The following is a 14,746-nucleotide window of genomic DNA, read 5'->3' on the forward strand; positions in this document are numbered from 1 at the left end:
GCAGTGGAAGCACTGTATGCTAAGAGGTAATGGTGAAAAGCAGGGTTGCAGACATGCCTGAGACCTGTGAATGTGCTCACAAGTGAGATTTGTATTTGCTGTACGATGGAGGGTGTGTCTCTTTCTTACCCTCCATAACTTATTTAATCTGTAAATTGTAACACATTCCTGATATACTTACGATTGCTAAGCACAAGTCCTGGGAAAGGTCTGTAAAACAGACAATAAATGTACGGTCAGCAACATTATATATAAACACTTTTTCTTAATTCGACCTGCTGTGTGGTCACGTGAGTTACAATTGCTGTGTAGTATTTCTATTATGTTTTTATGCTATTAAAAGCAGTACAATGTGTCAGAAACAGTCAGCGCCTCCCTTCTTATAGAGAACATAACTTCAAATAGGCAGCTTGTGTGGAGGGTCACCTTTTTAAAGTCACTAACTTTCTACTATAATTTTTCAATTCCACAAAGTTAGAAAATGGTTCCAAAAATGTACTAATATATCAACTTTTTTCGTGTTTCTCCCTCTTCTTCCCCCCTCCTTAAAATAGTACATTCTCCCTTAATTTCAAGTAAAAGTAAAGTAAATTCAGCATCCAAACAGAAATTACAACTCCTCTCCGTTTCAGCCTTCCCCCTTGCTCTGATCTCCGCCCCTCTGCCTTCCCCCTTGCTCTCGTCTCCGCCCCTCTGCCTTCCCCCTTGCTCATCTCCGCCCCTCTACCTTCCCCCTTGCTCTCGTCTCCGCCCCTCTGCCTTCCCCCTCGCTCTCGTCTCCGCCCCTCTGCCTTCCCCCTCGCTCTCGTCTCCGCCCCTCTGCCTTCCCCCTCGCTCTCGTCTCCGCCCCTCTGCCTTCCCCCTCGCTCTCGTCTCCGCCCCTCTGCCTTCCCCCTCGCTCTCGTCTCCGCCCCTCTGCCTTCCCCCTCGCTCTCGTCTCCGCCCCTCTGCCTTCCCCCTTGTTCTCGTCTCCGCCCCTCTGCCTTCCCCCTTGCTCTCGTCTCCGCCCCTCTGCCTTCCCCCTTGCTCTCGTCTCCGCCCCTCTGCCTTCCCCCTTGCTCTCGTCTCCGCCCCTCTGCCTTCCCCCTTGCTCTCGTCTCCGCCCCTCTGCCTTCCCCCTTGCTCTCGTCTCCGCCCCTCTGCCTTCCCCCTTGCTCTCGTCTCCGCCCCTCTGCCTTCCCCCTTGCTCTCGTCTCCGCCCCTCTGCCTTCCCCCTTGCTCTGATCTCCGCCCCTCTAACTTCCCCCTTGCTCTCGTCTCCGCCCCTCTGCCTTCCCCCTTGCTCTCGTCTCCGCCCCTCTGCCTTCCCCCTTGCTCTCGTCTCCGCCCCTCTGCCTTCCCCCTTGCTCTCGTCTCCGCCCCTCTGCCTTCCCCCTTGCTCTCGTCTCCGCCCCTCTGCCTTCCCCCTTGCTCTCGTCTCCGCCCCTCTGCCTTCCCCCTTGCTCTCGTCTCCGCCCCTCTGCCTTCCCCCTTGCTCTCGTCTCCGCCCCTCTGCCTTCCCCCTTGCTCTCGTCTCCGCCCCTCTGCTTCCCCCTTGCTCATCTCCGTCCCTCTGCCTTCCCCCTTGCTCATCTCCGCCCCTCTGCCTTCCCCCTTGCTCTTGTCTCCGCCCCTCTGCCTTCCCCCTTGCTCTCGTCTCCGCCTCTCTGCCTTCCCCCTTGCCCAACGTCATTCTCCTTGTAGCCAGAGACGTCTTCAAAACAGATTACAACTTTTCGCAAGGACTACGGAGACGGGTGACGTCACCCGTAGCCGGCTCTTTAAGCGCAGCCTCAAACTCCGCAAGCAGTAAGTGACGCTGCTATTCCGTTTGGAGGGATGCTGCTGGTCTCCGGCGCTGCTCCTGGACCCAGGGTGGTCCCACAGCTTGTTTTGCATCAACGCTTGTGAATGTAATCACTTTCACCTATTGTGTATTCATCAAGTAAAAACATATCTGTACAATGTTCTGCTCATCTTTTTGAGTGGAGAACATGCCGTCTGTCTCTGGGATCATCTGCTCATACTCAATGGTCTGATCGAGGAGGGTTTAACCTTAATCTGCCTGCACATATCCTATACCAGGGGTCGTGAACTCCAGTCCTCAAGTGACACCAACAGGTCAGGTTTTCAGGATAGCCCTGCTTCAGCACAGGTGGCTCAATAAGTAGTCAGTCATTATGACAACCACCTGTGCTGTAGCAGGGATATCCTGAAAACCTGACCTGTTGGTGGCCCTTGAGGGCTGGAGTTCGCCACCCCTGTCCTATACTATGTGCGTGGGAGGAATTGATTTACCCTCTTTAACCTTGCTGGTTTCATCTTTTTGCAGTGTTGCACTATATTCCCTTTTATTTTTCAAATATACCGGGGAGTATTTGCGCTCATGTATACTCGAGATGATTGGGGGAAAAAAAAAAAAGTATTTTTCATCGGAGCTGCACTATTCTCTACGGTCAGATTGTTTAAATATCTTTCGTGATTAATCTCACTGTATTCATCACCAGTGGTCGACAAATCACCAAAAAATCTACTTGCCTAACAAAAAAAATCTACTCGCCACCTAGTACCACACGTGTGCTGCTTGGGCCAATAGGAGCTTGCCACGATGTTAAATCCACTCGCCCGGGGCGTGCAAATGTATAGGTTTGTCGAACACTGTTCATCACTATATATTTTTAATCATTTCACTTATGTTTGCAATCCCATTTTAATTCAGAATGGTATGTGCGCTTCAAGTTTATCACTCCAGTTCACTATTTAATAAACAAAGACAAGAGAGTTTAAACTCTACTCACCTAATAACCGTGAACTTGATAAATTCGGCGGAGTCCAGAATTCTACGCATGGAACTCATCTCCAGGTAACTGGGGGCTTTGAATGAAACCCCAGGTGGCATCCCATCCACTATCACACAGCCTGGATTGGTGGTTATTTTTCTATAGGGCACTTTCACTGGAAAGGTCATACCAATGGCGTCTCCTATAAAAACAAGTCACAGCCATTTACTGTAAGACTTTAGATGCAAGGAAATCATGTATATCGTTATATTTAATTTGTTTTTCTAATGTACATATCAGGGCCACTACATGGACTCATCTCTGATGAGGGGGGCATGGGGGATTGCCACTTTCAATATTTAATTTATTCCTTGATCAAACAGGGATATGACAGCATTAATGCCATGCAAATTAACATTGGAGGTGCTTTTTTCTTTAAGTTTCGGCTTGCATCAAATGGTGTCTTTTTGACACTTGGAGTACAATTTGATTAAACTATGATGCCTGTTAATGCAGCATAAGCCTTTCTTAATGAAAGATTAGCATATGTCCTATAGTAACGATTTAGATTTTTCTTCTTGGACATGTGTTTTGAGGGTATACAGCGCTCCCAGATCTGGGTACAAAGGACAAGGAAGTTGAAAGAACCATAATACATTATCATAATCGCAAACATTAGAGCAACTACAAATCTCTAGTCTTAAAATTGTTTCCTTTAGTGCTAGAACTAAAAGAGTGTCTTAACAGTACAAGTACAGCCATTACAAATAAACATGTACATTGTAGAGCAGTGGTTTTCAACCTTTTTTTGGTTAAGGACCCCTATGTGAAATTCTAAAGAACCCCAACCCTCTCTAATAGCCCGTCTGAGATCAGATACATTGTAAATTCTTCTGTATTTGGTACAATTTTAAAATGACCTGAAAATTACAGGTAACCCTTTAGGGATGCCCAGGGAATGCACTGGTTGAAAAACACTGTTGTAGAGCATGAAGGAGGACGTTTTTGTTATCGCCAGTGGCGGATTTCCCATTAGGCCCGGGCGGCAATTTTTCTGTTTTTTTGCCCCCCATATACAGAGGCCCCGCTCTCTTCCCCACTGATTGCTGGAAGAGAGCATGGGGCCTCTGTAAAGATCTCTTAGGGCTGTTATATACAGCATGCGGCCGTGCGTTCCTATGTATACGCGCGTGCACGGGCCGCATGCTTTTCCTGCATATAGTGCCGGGAGCTGCAGGTAATGTATATGTGTGAGTGTGTGAGTATGTGTGTGTGTATGTGTGTGTGTGTGTGTATGCGTGTATGCTTGTGAGTATATGCTTGTGAGTATGTGTGCGAGTATATGTGCGAGTATATGTGTGTGCGAGTGAAATAAGTCCTAAATAAGATTTGTTAAAGAAAAAAAAAAAAGTTTAATAAATATTTTTATTTTGTTTTGCAATCCTTGACACACACACACACACGCGCCCGCAGGGCAGCGGCGCGAAAAGATGAATTTCATAATCTTGGCCGCTGCCTGTCGGCTCCCCTCTCCCTGCCGTGCGCGGCCCTTGTATAGAAAGGCTCACTGACGTCCCGGCACTATAGAACGTGCCTTAGCCTTCTCCTTTGCGCTGCGCTCCTCCTGTAGCTTTGCAGCATCAAATAATCCTGCTTCGTCACATGGTGATTGCCATGACAACGTGACGTCATATGGCATCCCGTTGTCATGGAAATTTGTTATCACGTGACGCCGCAATGCGGTAGGAGGAGGAGGGCGGTCCTGGCGGCAACATTTTTAATTCGCCACTGGGTATCTCAAACGGCATTTGTGTATCAGGAACTCTGCGCTGCAAGTTTTTTTTTAATAGAATTCATATTGTACAACTCCGGCTCAAACCGCACAACTTACCAAACTTCCGACTAAAGAGTTCATTGACTTGTTCCCTCAACTGACGGGCCTTGTCTACTTTGATTGATCTTTCGTTGTCCACATCTAGAAAACAAGACGATGATTCAGGGAATAATGCTATGCTCACAATTGCACATCATTTAGAAAATGTAATTTTTTCATTTTCGTTTCTTGAAATATTTGCATGAGGAGGAGTCTTGTGGCAACAGCATTCCCTAAATATAGACTGTACGCTTTTCAGGGCAGCGATATGTAAATACTTGTCAATTCTTACATTGCCAGAATTTTGAGGATTTGTCATTACAATTAGAACAACCACAATACTGTAATCATGTACAAGAGGAAATCAAACAAGCTTTTTATCACCACATAAGTTAATTTAAAAAAAATAATCTTTACAATGGATGTTGAAGTTGTCTTTTCTTCCCAACACTACAGGTCTCAGACATAGTGCTGCTTGTTTTACGTAGCTCTTTGTAGAGACATTTTGCAGGCACAGGGCCCTGCCCCGTAGAGCTTACAATCTATGTTTCTGGTGCCTGAGGCACAGGGAGATAAAGTGACTTGCCCAAGGTCACAAGGAGCCGGCACCGGGAATTGGACCAGGTTCCCCTGCTTCCAACTCTGTGCCAGTCAGTGTCGTTACTCACTGAGCCGCTCCTCTATATTTTTAACTGTGAGAACCAACAACCCAGAGTCATACAAGTAGCAGCCAACAAAACGCCACATATGCAACCTGTAAGCACGATAATAAACAATGTTTATTGCATTGATGTTATCAGTGCATTAATATTAGGCATGCTGTAGGGCTGTATACTATGTATGTGCATTGTAAAAAAAATGTAAATTACTATTATTTTTGGAATTACGGCCCTGATCCAACTCCAGCAGCTACCATGATATTGCAAATAAAATAAAATATTCTTCTGTGCTGACTAAGTGACTAGTACGATAGAGAAGACCATTGTGAGAATGATCACCTTCCGCATATCATTATCAACCATCTCTATGTAAAAACAAAAATTCCACCCGCTCTTCCTTTTCCCCTTTTAATATAATGACCTTAATTAACCATGGCGTAATGATCTCTTTCCTCAACAAGCAGACACTGAGGCTATGATAACCAGAGCTGCAAGCTCTCACTTTCTCTGCTGACTGCATTTACAGGTTTTCATCAAAATAGTGCCACCCAAACCTGACCACCTTTGAATAGATAACAAGCATAACAGTGTCACCTACCTGGTATGGTCACTTGTATGATATTAAGGTCTTCTACTCCAGAAGCTGTGATAGAAGTGTTATGGGCACTTGTCCGTTCTTAGAAAGGAAAGTTATTTTAGGATAGAGCTACTTTTGGTATCACAAACAGAAATATAGAATTTAAGTTGCCATAGAACTGGTTTATTGGAGGGCAAACCGCACCATTTAATAATCAATCTAAGCTGTTTCCTTGGATCTACAAGAACTTTCAACCATTATGGATCCCTCTACAGATGTGACAGCAGGTACATATACTATACACAGAAGTTGAAAGAGGAAGCTATTGGAAGTCTCATTAATACAAAAAGAGATGTCAAGTTAACCGTGACAGCACAATGTTACAAAACAAAGCAGGCGGCTGATAGTACAAGCCACCATGGTGTATCCCTTTGCACAAGTTATAAATAAGACTTCATGGATCAAGGAGGAAGTAGCCTCAAGTTCATAAAGTCTAACACTACACTTGCTATAGGGCAGTAAACAAGATGACTGCTTCACAGCAGGTCATAAAGCACCTGCTTTAATAACCAGGGAACCAATAAAAGTGCATTCTAAGAAACCTACACTTTCACTCACTCCCAGAACAAGATTCAGACTCACTTGGACAGTTTGCAGGGGGCTCTTTGCTTGCAGTTTCAAACATTTCGGGCCTGACAAAAGACGATCAAGATTTAATTTTCAACATGAAACGTGCACATGTATCACACATTACAGAAACGGTATACTTCAAGAATTTATATTGAGCATTTATATTGCCCTCCTACTTTTTGATGATGAATTTTATCTTGGATCTGTTTCTGAGAATCTTTTCCAGCCTAGGAATGCCAAAAGTGGATGGTCTGCGGAATGGAACGCCCTCTGGAAGACCTTCCACATAGAAGTCTTCTGGGTAGGATTCGAATAATGCAAATGGGACCTTGTAAGGCTCTTTCGTCCCTAGGGCCTCACCTGGAGATATAGAAATCATGTTCTCATATTGGTAAAGTGTTACAAAAACAAACAAGAATTCGCACAGTAGCACTAGGCAGGGAACGGGGAGGGGAATGTCATAGCCAGAACACATTTACAGATATAAAATAGCTTTTATTAGAGACTACACATTGGTTCAGCTAGGGGTGTGCATAACATTTTGTGATGCATCATGGAAGCCTGCAATAGCAAAACAAATACAATTGTGTGTAGATCAAACATTTTTTGTTTTTTAGTATAGCCATTATGAGTGACAATAAATTAATGACTATACGGCATTAATTGATTTTATAAAAGGAAGAAATAAACTGTTATTAGGAGTTGATTCATTGAAATAAAATAACAAAGTCCTGCTTACATTAAAAGTGAGAAAGATGCAACTGGGAAAAGAACATAGATTAACAAAATGTATCTTCATTTTGTGCAATTCATAATAATTCAGAATGTTAATCCACTTTTTTTCCTATAAGGGGGAAAGGCAGCAATAATTCTGACATTTTAATTAACATTTACAAGATTCCCCTGCAGACTGTATGTATACACTGTGGATTCTTTATTAATTACAATTTACACACATACACTCTAACATCGCAAATTTTCAGGGACCATTTAACACCTAAAGTCATAAATCTCATACTGCTCAGGAGGAGGGGGAGGCTTCATCCACAGATAACATTCCAAGCTGCCTCGTTTTAAGTAAGTTTTTTGTTTGAATCCATTGTAACATCGCCTGAAGAAGAGATCACTCTATTTCGAAAGCTCTCTCTCTATATGTATATATTAAGGTTATGATGGGTAAAAAAAAAAGTGACAAAACCCCTCCACAGTAAAGCATATAGCAAATGGAAATATCACTGACATGCAAATGAGCATACAGTGATATTTCCATTTGCTATATACGTATGTGTATATATGTATATACACACACACACACACACACACACGAAGAATGTGCAAAGATGAAGCATAAATTGATTTGTCAACATGCTGGCTTAAAATGTGTGCATTTTTTGTTAGAATATGAGATTAGATGGTTGCTGCATTAAAAACAGACGCTTAGTGACGTTAAATGGGCCAAAGAGTGAACATGGGAGCAGTAGATGTTTTCACGACACTACCTCCAGCTGCGGGATCTGGCTGTGCATTACTCTAGCTCATTTCATACCTTTAAAACAGTGAAGAGAACACCAAAGAAGCGAAGGGGCGTCCAAAAGGTTACTCACCACATTTTTCATCGAATAGTGCTTCAACTTTTTGTTTCAGGTCTGTGATTTTGGCATTCCAAGCCTCTGCGTTTACAAAAAGGAACATTGGCGGTATTTAATAATGAATGAACAAATGTCAAATAGGAAATTCCTTACTTGTTAAATCCCTATAGCCGGACATTTCTGCTTACACACTTTAGTAAATACTGCCCCTCATGTATTACTAGCTGACAGCATTAAAACAAATGTAGTTAAAATAAAATGTTCTACATGGCAATATGGAATCACGGAGCGTCTAAACAAGTTTAGCATTTACTTGCTTCCCTGAAGAACTTTGATGATCTACTTTAACATGTATAATAATAATACCACTTTACTAAAACTAGAGTAAATCAGAGTTAAGAAAAAAGAAAAGAAAAAAAAAACACATTTATCCCAGAATCACAGGGTACAATTGAAAGTTTCTGAACAACAAAATTAAAAAAAATGTTACCAAAGGAAAACTCTCGTCCCCGTGGTTTGAATGTCACGTTGGAACCATTGGTTTGGGTAGTGGCGCGCGTAACCGTTTGTGATTTTTCTTGGGGGCCTGCAAGACAAACAAAATCCTGCGTGTAGAGGTGCAGCTTAAGACACGGACAATAATTCATTACGGTACAGCATTGATTGCTGTCAGAAAGTTAGCTATTTGTATTAAGAGCTGTTGCATTGAAACAAAAATAAATGTAAGGCCTTGATTATACTAGATGCCGGCAGCGCGATCTGGTGACGTCACCCTCACGCTGCCGAGCGGCATCTTGAACATACAGGGGAGACAGGAGAGACACGGAGGCGTGGCTGTGAACGTTTCGCCCTCGTTGGCTGAACCGCTCACGTGACGCAGCCGTCGCCGGCCAGAAACTATTTTGAAAACTTCTTCCAGGAGTCTGCCGCCCTGCAGCTCCAAGTGGCGCTCACGGCTCTACAGGTAGGTGTACATTCATTTTCTTTTTATATGTTTTTGAGCCGCCGGCATTTGTAGGTATAATCACGGCCTTAATTGTAGTAGAAAAATGAAAACAAAGGGGAAGACATCTATAAAATGCTCATATAATGGGAAATTGTGTATGTGGATTAAAGAACTGAATGGGAAATAAACCTTTATTTTCTTTTTTTTTAAATCAGCAAGGTATCTCATAAAGGGAGAAAGAGCAGGAGTGCTCCCCTGTTATGGTAATCTTACCTTCAACTGCAACCGCCACTGACTTACTTCCTGGGCTTCGCTCTTTCTCTGAACTCTGCAATGCTACAAACCAACCAATCTGTTAGCTTTGACCCACGATGGATATAGATATATATGAAACATCTCACCAAAAAACTGTAAAGCATACACTTGGGGGTACATATGACACGCATAGGATATATCCCCGGTAAGGCAACACAAGGGTGGCAGGCAGCAGAAGAGACGCTGCATGTACACAAGCAGTGCTGGCTATCCGTGTCAGATGCCTACAATGCACGGAGCAGAAGTCACCAAGTAGACCAGAGTGTATTACTACTGTATTTGGTTTAATCATATGATCAGTGACATGTTTGCAGGGGCTGGTGGATGGCTTTTTTTAAAACCAAAATCTGGGTAAAATGATTTGTTTGAGCCATTATGTAAACATGGTGAGGTGAGAATTTCCTCTGGCCCCTTTTATGTGATGTCACTGTGTGTGCAGGAGCTTGCACAGAGCCCCATCTCCCCGTACCTGCATTAGCAATCAGGCAAGGACAGGGGGGAATGAAGATGAAGAAAACACTTGATTGACAAACAAATCCCCATTCAGAGGCAACTAAGACATTTTACTTCATTTCTAACAAAAAAACACAGTAGCCAAATCTTTGCTATTAGCAGTGTTCAATGTATTTAAAGAAGCCAATTAGACGTACAGTAAATTGTGGTTACATTGGATTGCATCTTTAAACACTTCTCCGGATTTATTTACAATTACAAGTCACGGTCTATGCTAAAACTCTGTATACAATTCAATTTTACAGGCAAAGAAAAAAAAAAGCCAGTGGGGCTCTGGCAATCAGGACAAATGTAAGAATCATAAGGACAGTGACAATTTAGCATTCAACTTGATGGGTCTAGGTTAATTATTTTCTTCTTTTCTATCCAGCACTCATTACGCCCAAAACGCAGACACCGATTAAACAGCGGCTGCAAAGCTTGTGGCAGTAACCAATGGAAGAAAAGCAAGCCGACAATGAGGTGACAACATACAGTATGGTTTGTTTTAAAGGATAGTTAAAGAAGTGAAGCTAAAGTCATTACAGCAGAGAATTTGAATTTGGTAAATTATTTCACATGAATTTCGGATCATAAATTTATAAACACATACCATCTACAAAAGTCAGTTCAAAGACAACTGATAATCAACTTCGGCTGCCTGTCATATCTTGTGCTGATGAAACAAGGTGAAGTGACTTTACATGCCAAAACTAGTTCAGCACACGCATGTGCAGATAAACTGTCACATTAGAAATTGTGATTTGCAAGGAATGGGCTAGTCATCCGTTTCAATTTGGTAGAGTAAATATAGCAATTGAGACTTCTACCGTGCATATTTAAATCCCTTGTTCCATCTGTCCCCTTCATTTATTTAAAATCTTTGTCTCATGCTGAACTTACATTTTTTTTTATTTTTTAAAGGCACTATTATTTGTTATGGCTTTAAGTGTAAGCACATTCTTACCTTGAACGCTAATTTTATCAGCCAGTTCAGGAGGCAGGTGGGAAGTCACCAACTGAGGTCTGAAAGTTAAGCAAAATACAAACATTTTGATCATTTTTTCTGCCCATTTAATAAAGGACCAATACAATAGGACCAAGACGATAATATTAGTTAGTAAATCTATATTTACACTCATTGAAGCCCCTGTGATTGCCTGATGAACAGTTGATTACCAATCAAAATGCTCAGTGCACCCAGGCCAGTGTAGGGCAGATGCATTTGCGACTATATATATTTATTAATGAATATACACAAGCTCTTGTTTTGTTCTGACTACTGCTTTGAAGTGACAAATTATCTAAAGACATTGAAGCAAAACTTAATTTGTCTTAACAACTATATAAATGAATTATTTAGGATCTCTCTCTCTCTCTCTCTCTCTCTCTCTTCTCTCTCTCTCTCTCTCTCTCTCTCTCTCTCTCTCCTCTCTCTCTCTCTCTCTCTCTCTCTCTCCTCTCTCTCTCTCTCTCTCTCTCTCTCTCTCTCTCTCTCTCTCTCTCTCTCTCTCTCTCTCTCTCTCTCTCTCTCTCTCTCTCTCTCTCTCTCTCTATATATATATATATTCCTCTCGCCCGTCCCACAGCTCCAGGCGCACCTGCCTCTCGCCCTGCGTTTTAGGAAGTGCCGTAGTTACAATCTGAAGACTTTGTATTTACAAAAGAGCTTTTATTTATTTGTTATATATATATATATATATATATATATATATATATATATATATATATATATATAGAGAGAGAGATAGATAGATATCTATCTATCTGTAAACACAAGAAAAAACCGCACATACTTTTTAAACGACAAACTTGATTTTGGTGCTTCCTCGCACAATTCTTTCTAGCCGAGGAATCCCAAACCACGTGGGGCTCCGGAAAGGAATTCCTTCAGGTAATCCTTCCACGAACAGGAACTCGGGATTTGACTCAAACACTGGATAAGGGACTTTTACTGCTTCTGGAAGCCCCAAAGCTTGTGCTGAAAGACAGAATTGTAATCTGACAAAAGTTAATCTGAGTGACCCCCTGTTTTACTTTGCAAGTAAATAGCTTCAATCCCTGCAGTAGCAAATCATAGCTTTATAGCCAGGGTTCACCACGGTCCGATATTAATGGTCATTAATGCAGAAATGCAGTTCGTTACCCGGTATTGCTGTTCAGGGAATTTTTCAGTTTGCTTTTTTTCCCTGACAATACAGATTAATGGCCCAGATACATCAAGCAGTGGTAAAGAAAACTGGAGGTGATATCTCCAAAAATGTGTCAATATTTGGTCAACTTGCATGATAGTTGACCAAAAATGTACTAATTTTGGAACAGGCAATATAATAGAAAAAGCTGCACACCACAATGAATAGAATCAAAGATACTTGCAAAGACCGGTGCTCATGGTTCAGGGATATCTGCCTAAAAAAATCCAGTATATGGAGGAAGATGAATAATCCAGGGCAATTTTGGATTTTCTCAAAATCCTCTTGGAAGGATGAAACGTTGTGTTTTTTTGGTGCGGATTACATTTCCTTTTGAGAAAATCAGAAGTTGTCCTGGATCATTCATCTTGCTCTCATTTTGGAACAGAACACCTCCTGTTTTCCTTAGCACTGCTTGACGTATCTGGGCCACAGTACCCTGCGGTCTTAAAAGCTCAACAGAACTTCCCTTCTCTTCATATATTGCTCAAGCCCACAACCAGCCCAGCTCATAGGTAAACCTGCTCAATCGCCACTCATTGACTTCAAAGGAGTAAATATTTAGCATATGTGGTCAACAATGTTAACAAAATGCCCCCCCTTTTTTTTTTAACATCATCACAAAGCACAAAATCAAGTTCCTTGGCCCTTTACCTTTGTGCTGCCAAAAAACTTGCATTATGAGATAATTCGAGAGAACTCCCAAATGATTATTTTTTTTATATTAGGACCTTGTAGAAAATAATGCAGGCCTGAACCAATGTACTGTAGTAGGCTTGAACCGTTTTCCATAGACTCTATTGCGTTATTAAGGTACTGTAGCACAGCAAGATGGGCCCTTTGAAAATGTCAGCAGAAGTAATAACTGAGGAAGTAACAGTTTTGTGAAAATGATATGAAATAATGGACATCTACCAAAAAGAGGATGTCTCCCAGGTAAAAATACCATGATTGGCATCCGGCCCAGAATGTGGTACATCAGTTGTTTTGCAAGTGTTAAATGTCAAATGAAATCACATGCATATGAGATAATGTTAATGATAGTGTATAAGAGCAGGAGTGGGTTCTTTCGTTGTTCAGAATAGCTTTGACGGACATCTCAGAACGCAGATTTAAAATGCTATGCTCCCGCTTGTAACCAGGATTGAATATGCCTGCTGCCTTAGGCCAGGTCCCAAGTGGCCGCTGCGGCGAGTGCAACGCACACAAGACACAGTCCTCTATGGGCCAGGCCCCCATTGGTGTGTGTGTGCGTGCGCACAAGCCACGATGTGCGACCGCCTTTGCCAAGATTTTTGTCTTTTGGCGCAGCTAACGAGCATTGGGTACGTCACGGTGGCGGCTCAGCCAATGAGGGCAAACCAGCCTCGTGACGTCATGGCCGCTCTCCTGCATCATTCTTAAGTTCAACTGAATAGGCATATACAAACATTGAAAAGAGGATTGGAGTACCAATCACAGATGAGAGCCATTCAGTTAGTATGAACACACCTAAGGCCAGGTCCCCGCTGGCTACTGCAGCGCCCGCTATGGCGGACGCTGCAGGGACAAGAGCCACCCCACAGCGGGGCCGGGCCCGCTACGAGGGGGGGCCGCCGCGCTACGTCAAGAGAAACTCCTGCTCAAGAAAATTGAGAGCAGGAGTCGCGACGGAGCGCTAGGCCCCCCCCCCGGCGGTTCAACAAATGAGGGCGAACCTGCCGGGTGACGTCAGGGCCGCGTCCCCGTCACTCCCCCCCCCCTGTCTTTCCCCCTGCAGCTCTCTGCAGACCGGGGGGACTCAGCTGCACGCGCCGCCTGCCTCGCAGACACGGGTGCAGCGCAGGCAGCTGTGCCTCAGCCATAATTTAGTGCCAGTGGCTGAAGCAGACGTATATATTTATAATATCTACAGAAAGATGGGGGCGGGGGGATTAAAATGCAAGGCATTAGACAACATAAGAAACAAGCAATCGAGTTAAATTCAGGTAAGAGTTAGGAGTAAAAAAAATAGTGACTCTTTATTTCTTGAATTACAAGTAAAAGACCTTGATCAAGTATTAAATGGATCAGAGAAACGACTGTTTAAACCAACTAAACTGAGCCCTTTTTTCTTTTATACCACAAAGTGCTCTAAAACACAAAAAGCACAGAATGCCTAAAAGGCGGAAGAAATTAAAAAGATGATGAATTAGCCACATAGCGCCGTTATTTTGATACTTTCTTTTAATATTACTATAAAAAACACACACAAATGTCTGAGAAATCAGCAGCACGAAACTACACTGGAATAAGGTAACGATTTCACATGATGACTGTTTTTATTTGGTTCCACCATTCGTTACATTTGGTATCCCCTGCAACAAAAGCACCCTGGTCTCATCACTAGACGACTCCTAGTTTAGCAGGTAAAAACTGCTTCTTCAAAATCACACCACTTACCAAACTTTGTATTAAAGATCTCCTCCACCTGCTTTCTCAATTTTGTAATCCGAACATTCCAGTCTTCTTTTACTAGAGAGAGAGAGAAGCAAACACAACATGACCGCTATCCTGGATATGAAAGAAAGCCAAACATCAAATAGGGTCTGAGGTTTTACAGCCGATACCATTTGAAGGCAGATAAAAACCACTTGGCTCTAGTGTGTCTATTTGTCCCTGGATGTATACACCGTTACTATCAGAACAGATAGGTATTGGTATAGATAAATGTCAAACTGGAATAAAAATAATGT

General features: G+C 42.6%; 1 protein-coding gene across 1 annotated transcript in view; it reads right to left on the reverse strand.

The window, feature by feature from the left end:
- Positions 1-14,746, reverse strand: part of GTF2I (general transcription factor IIi) — a 68,607-nt gene that overhangs the window by 4,565 nt on the left and 49,296 nt on the right. The window contains 12 exon segments of the mRNA XM_075589970.1: positions 182-210; positions 2,778-2,961; positions 4,651-4,734; positions 5,890-5,967; positions 6,511-6,560; positions 6,675-6,858; positions 8,103-8,168; positions 8,578-8,673; positions 9,307-9,369; positions 10,808-10,866; positions 11,638-11,821; positions 14,454-14,525. Coding sequence (XP_075446085.1) covers positions 182-210; positions 2,778-2,961; positions 4,651-4,734; positions 5,890-5,967; positions 6,511-6,560; positions 6,675-6,858; positions 8,103-8,168; positions 8,578-8,673; positions 9,307-9,369; positions 10,808-10,866; positions 11,638-11,821; positions 14,454-14,525 — 1,149 coding nt within the window.

This window comes from Ascaphus truei, chromosome 3 (assembly GCF_040206685.1).
Source record: "Ascaphus truei isolate aAscTru1 chromosome 3, aAscTru1.hap1, whole genome shotgun sequence".
NCBI classification, from domain to species: domain Eukaryota; kingdom Metazoa; phylum Chordata; class Amphibia; order Anura; family Ascaphidae; genus Ascaphus; species Ascaphus truei.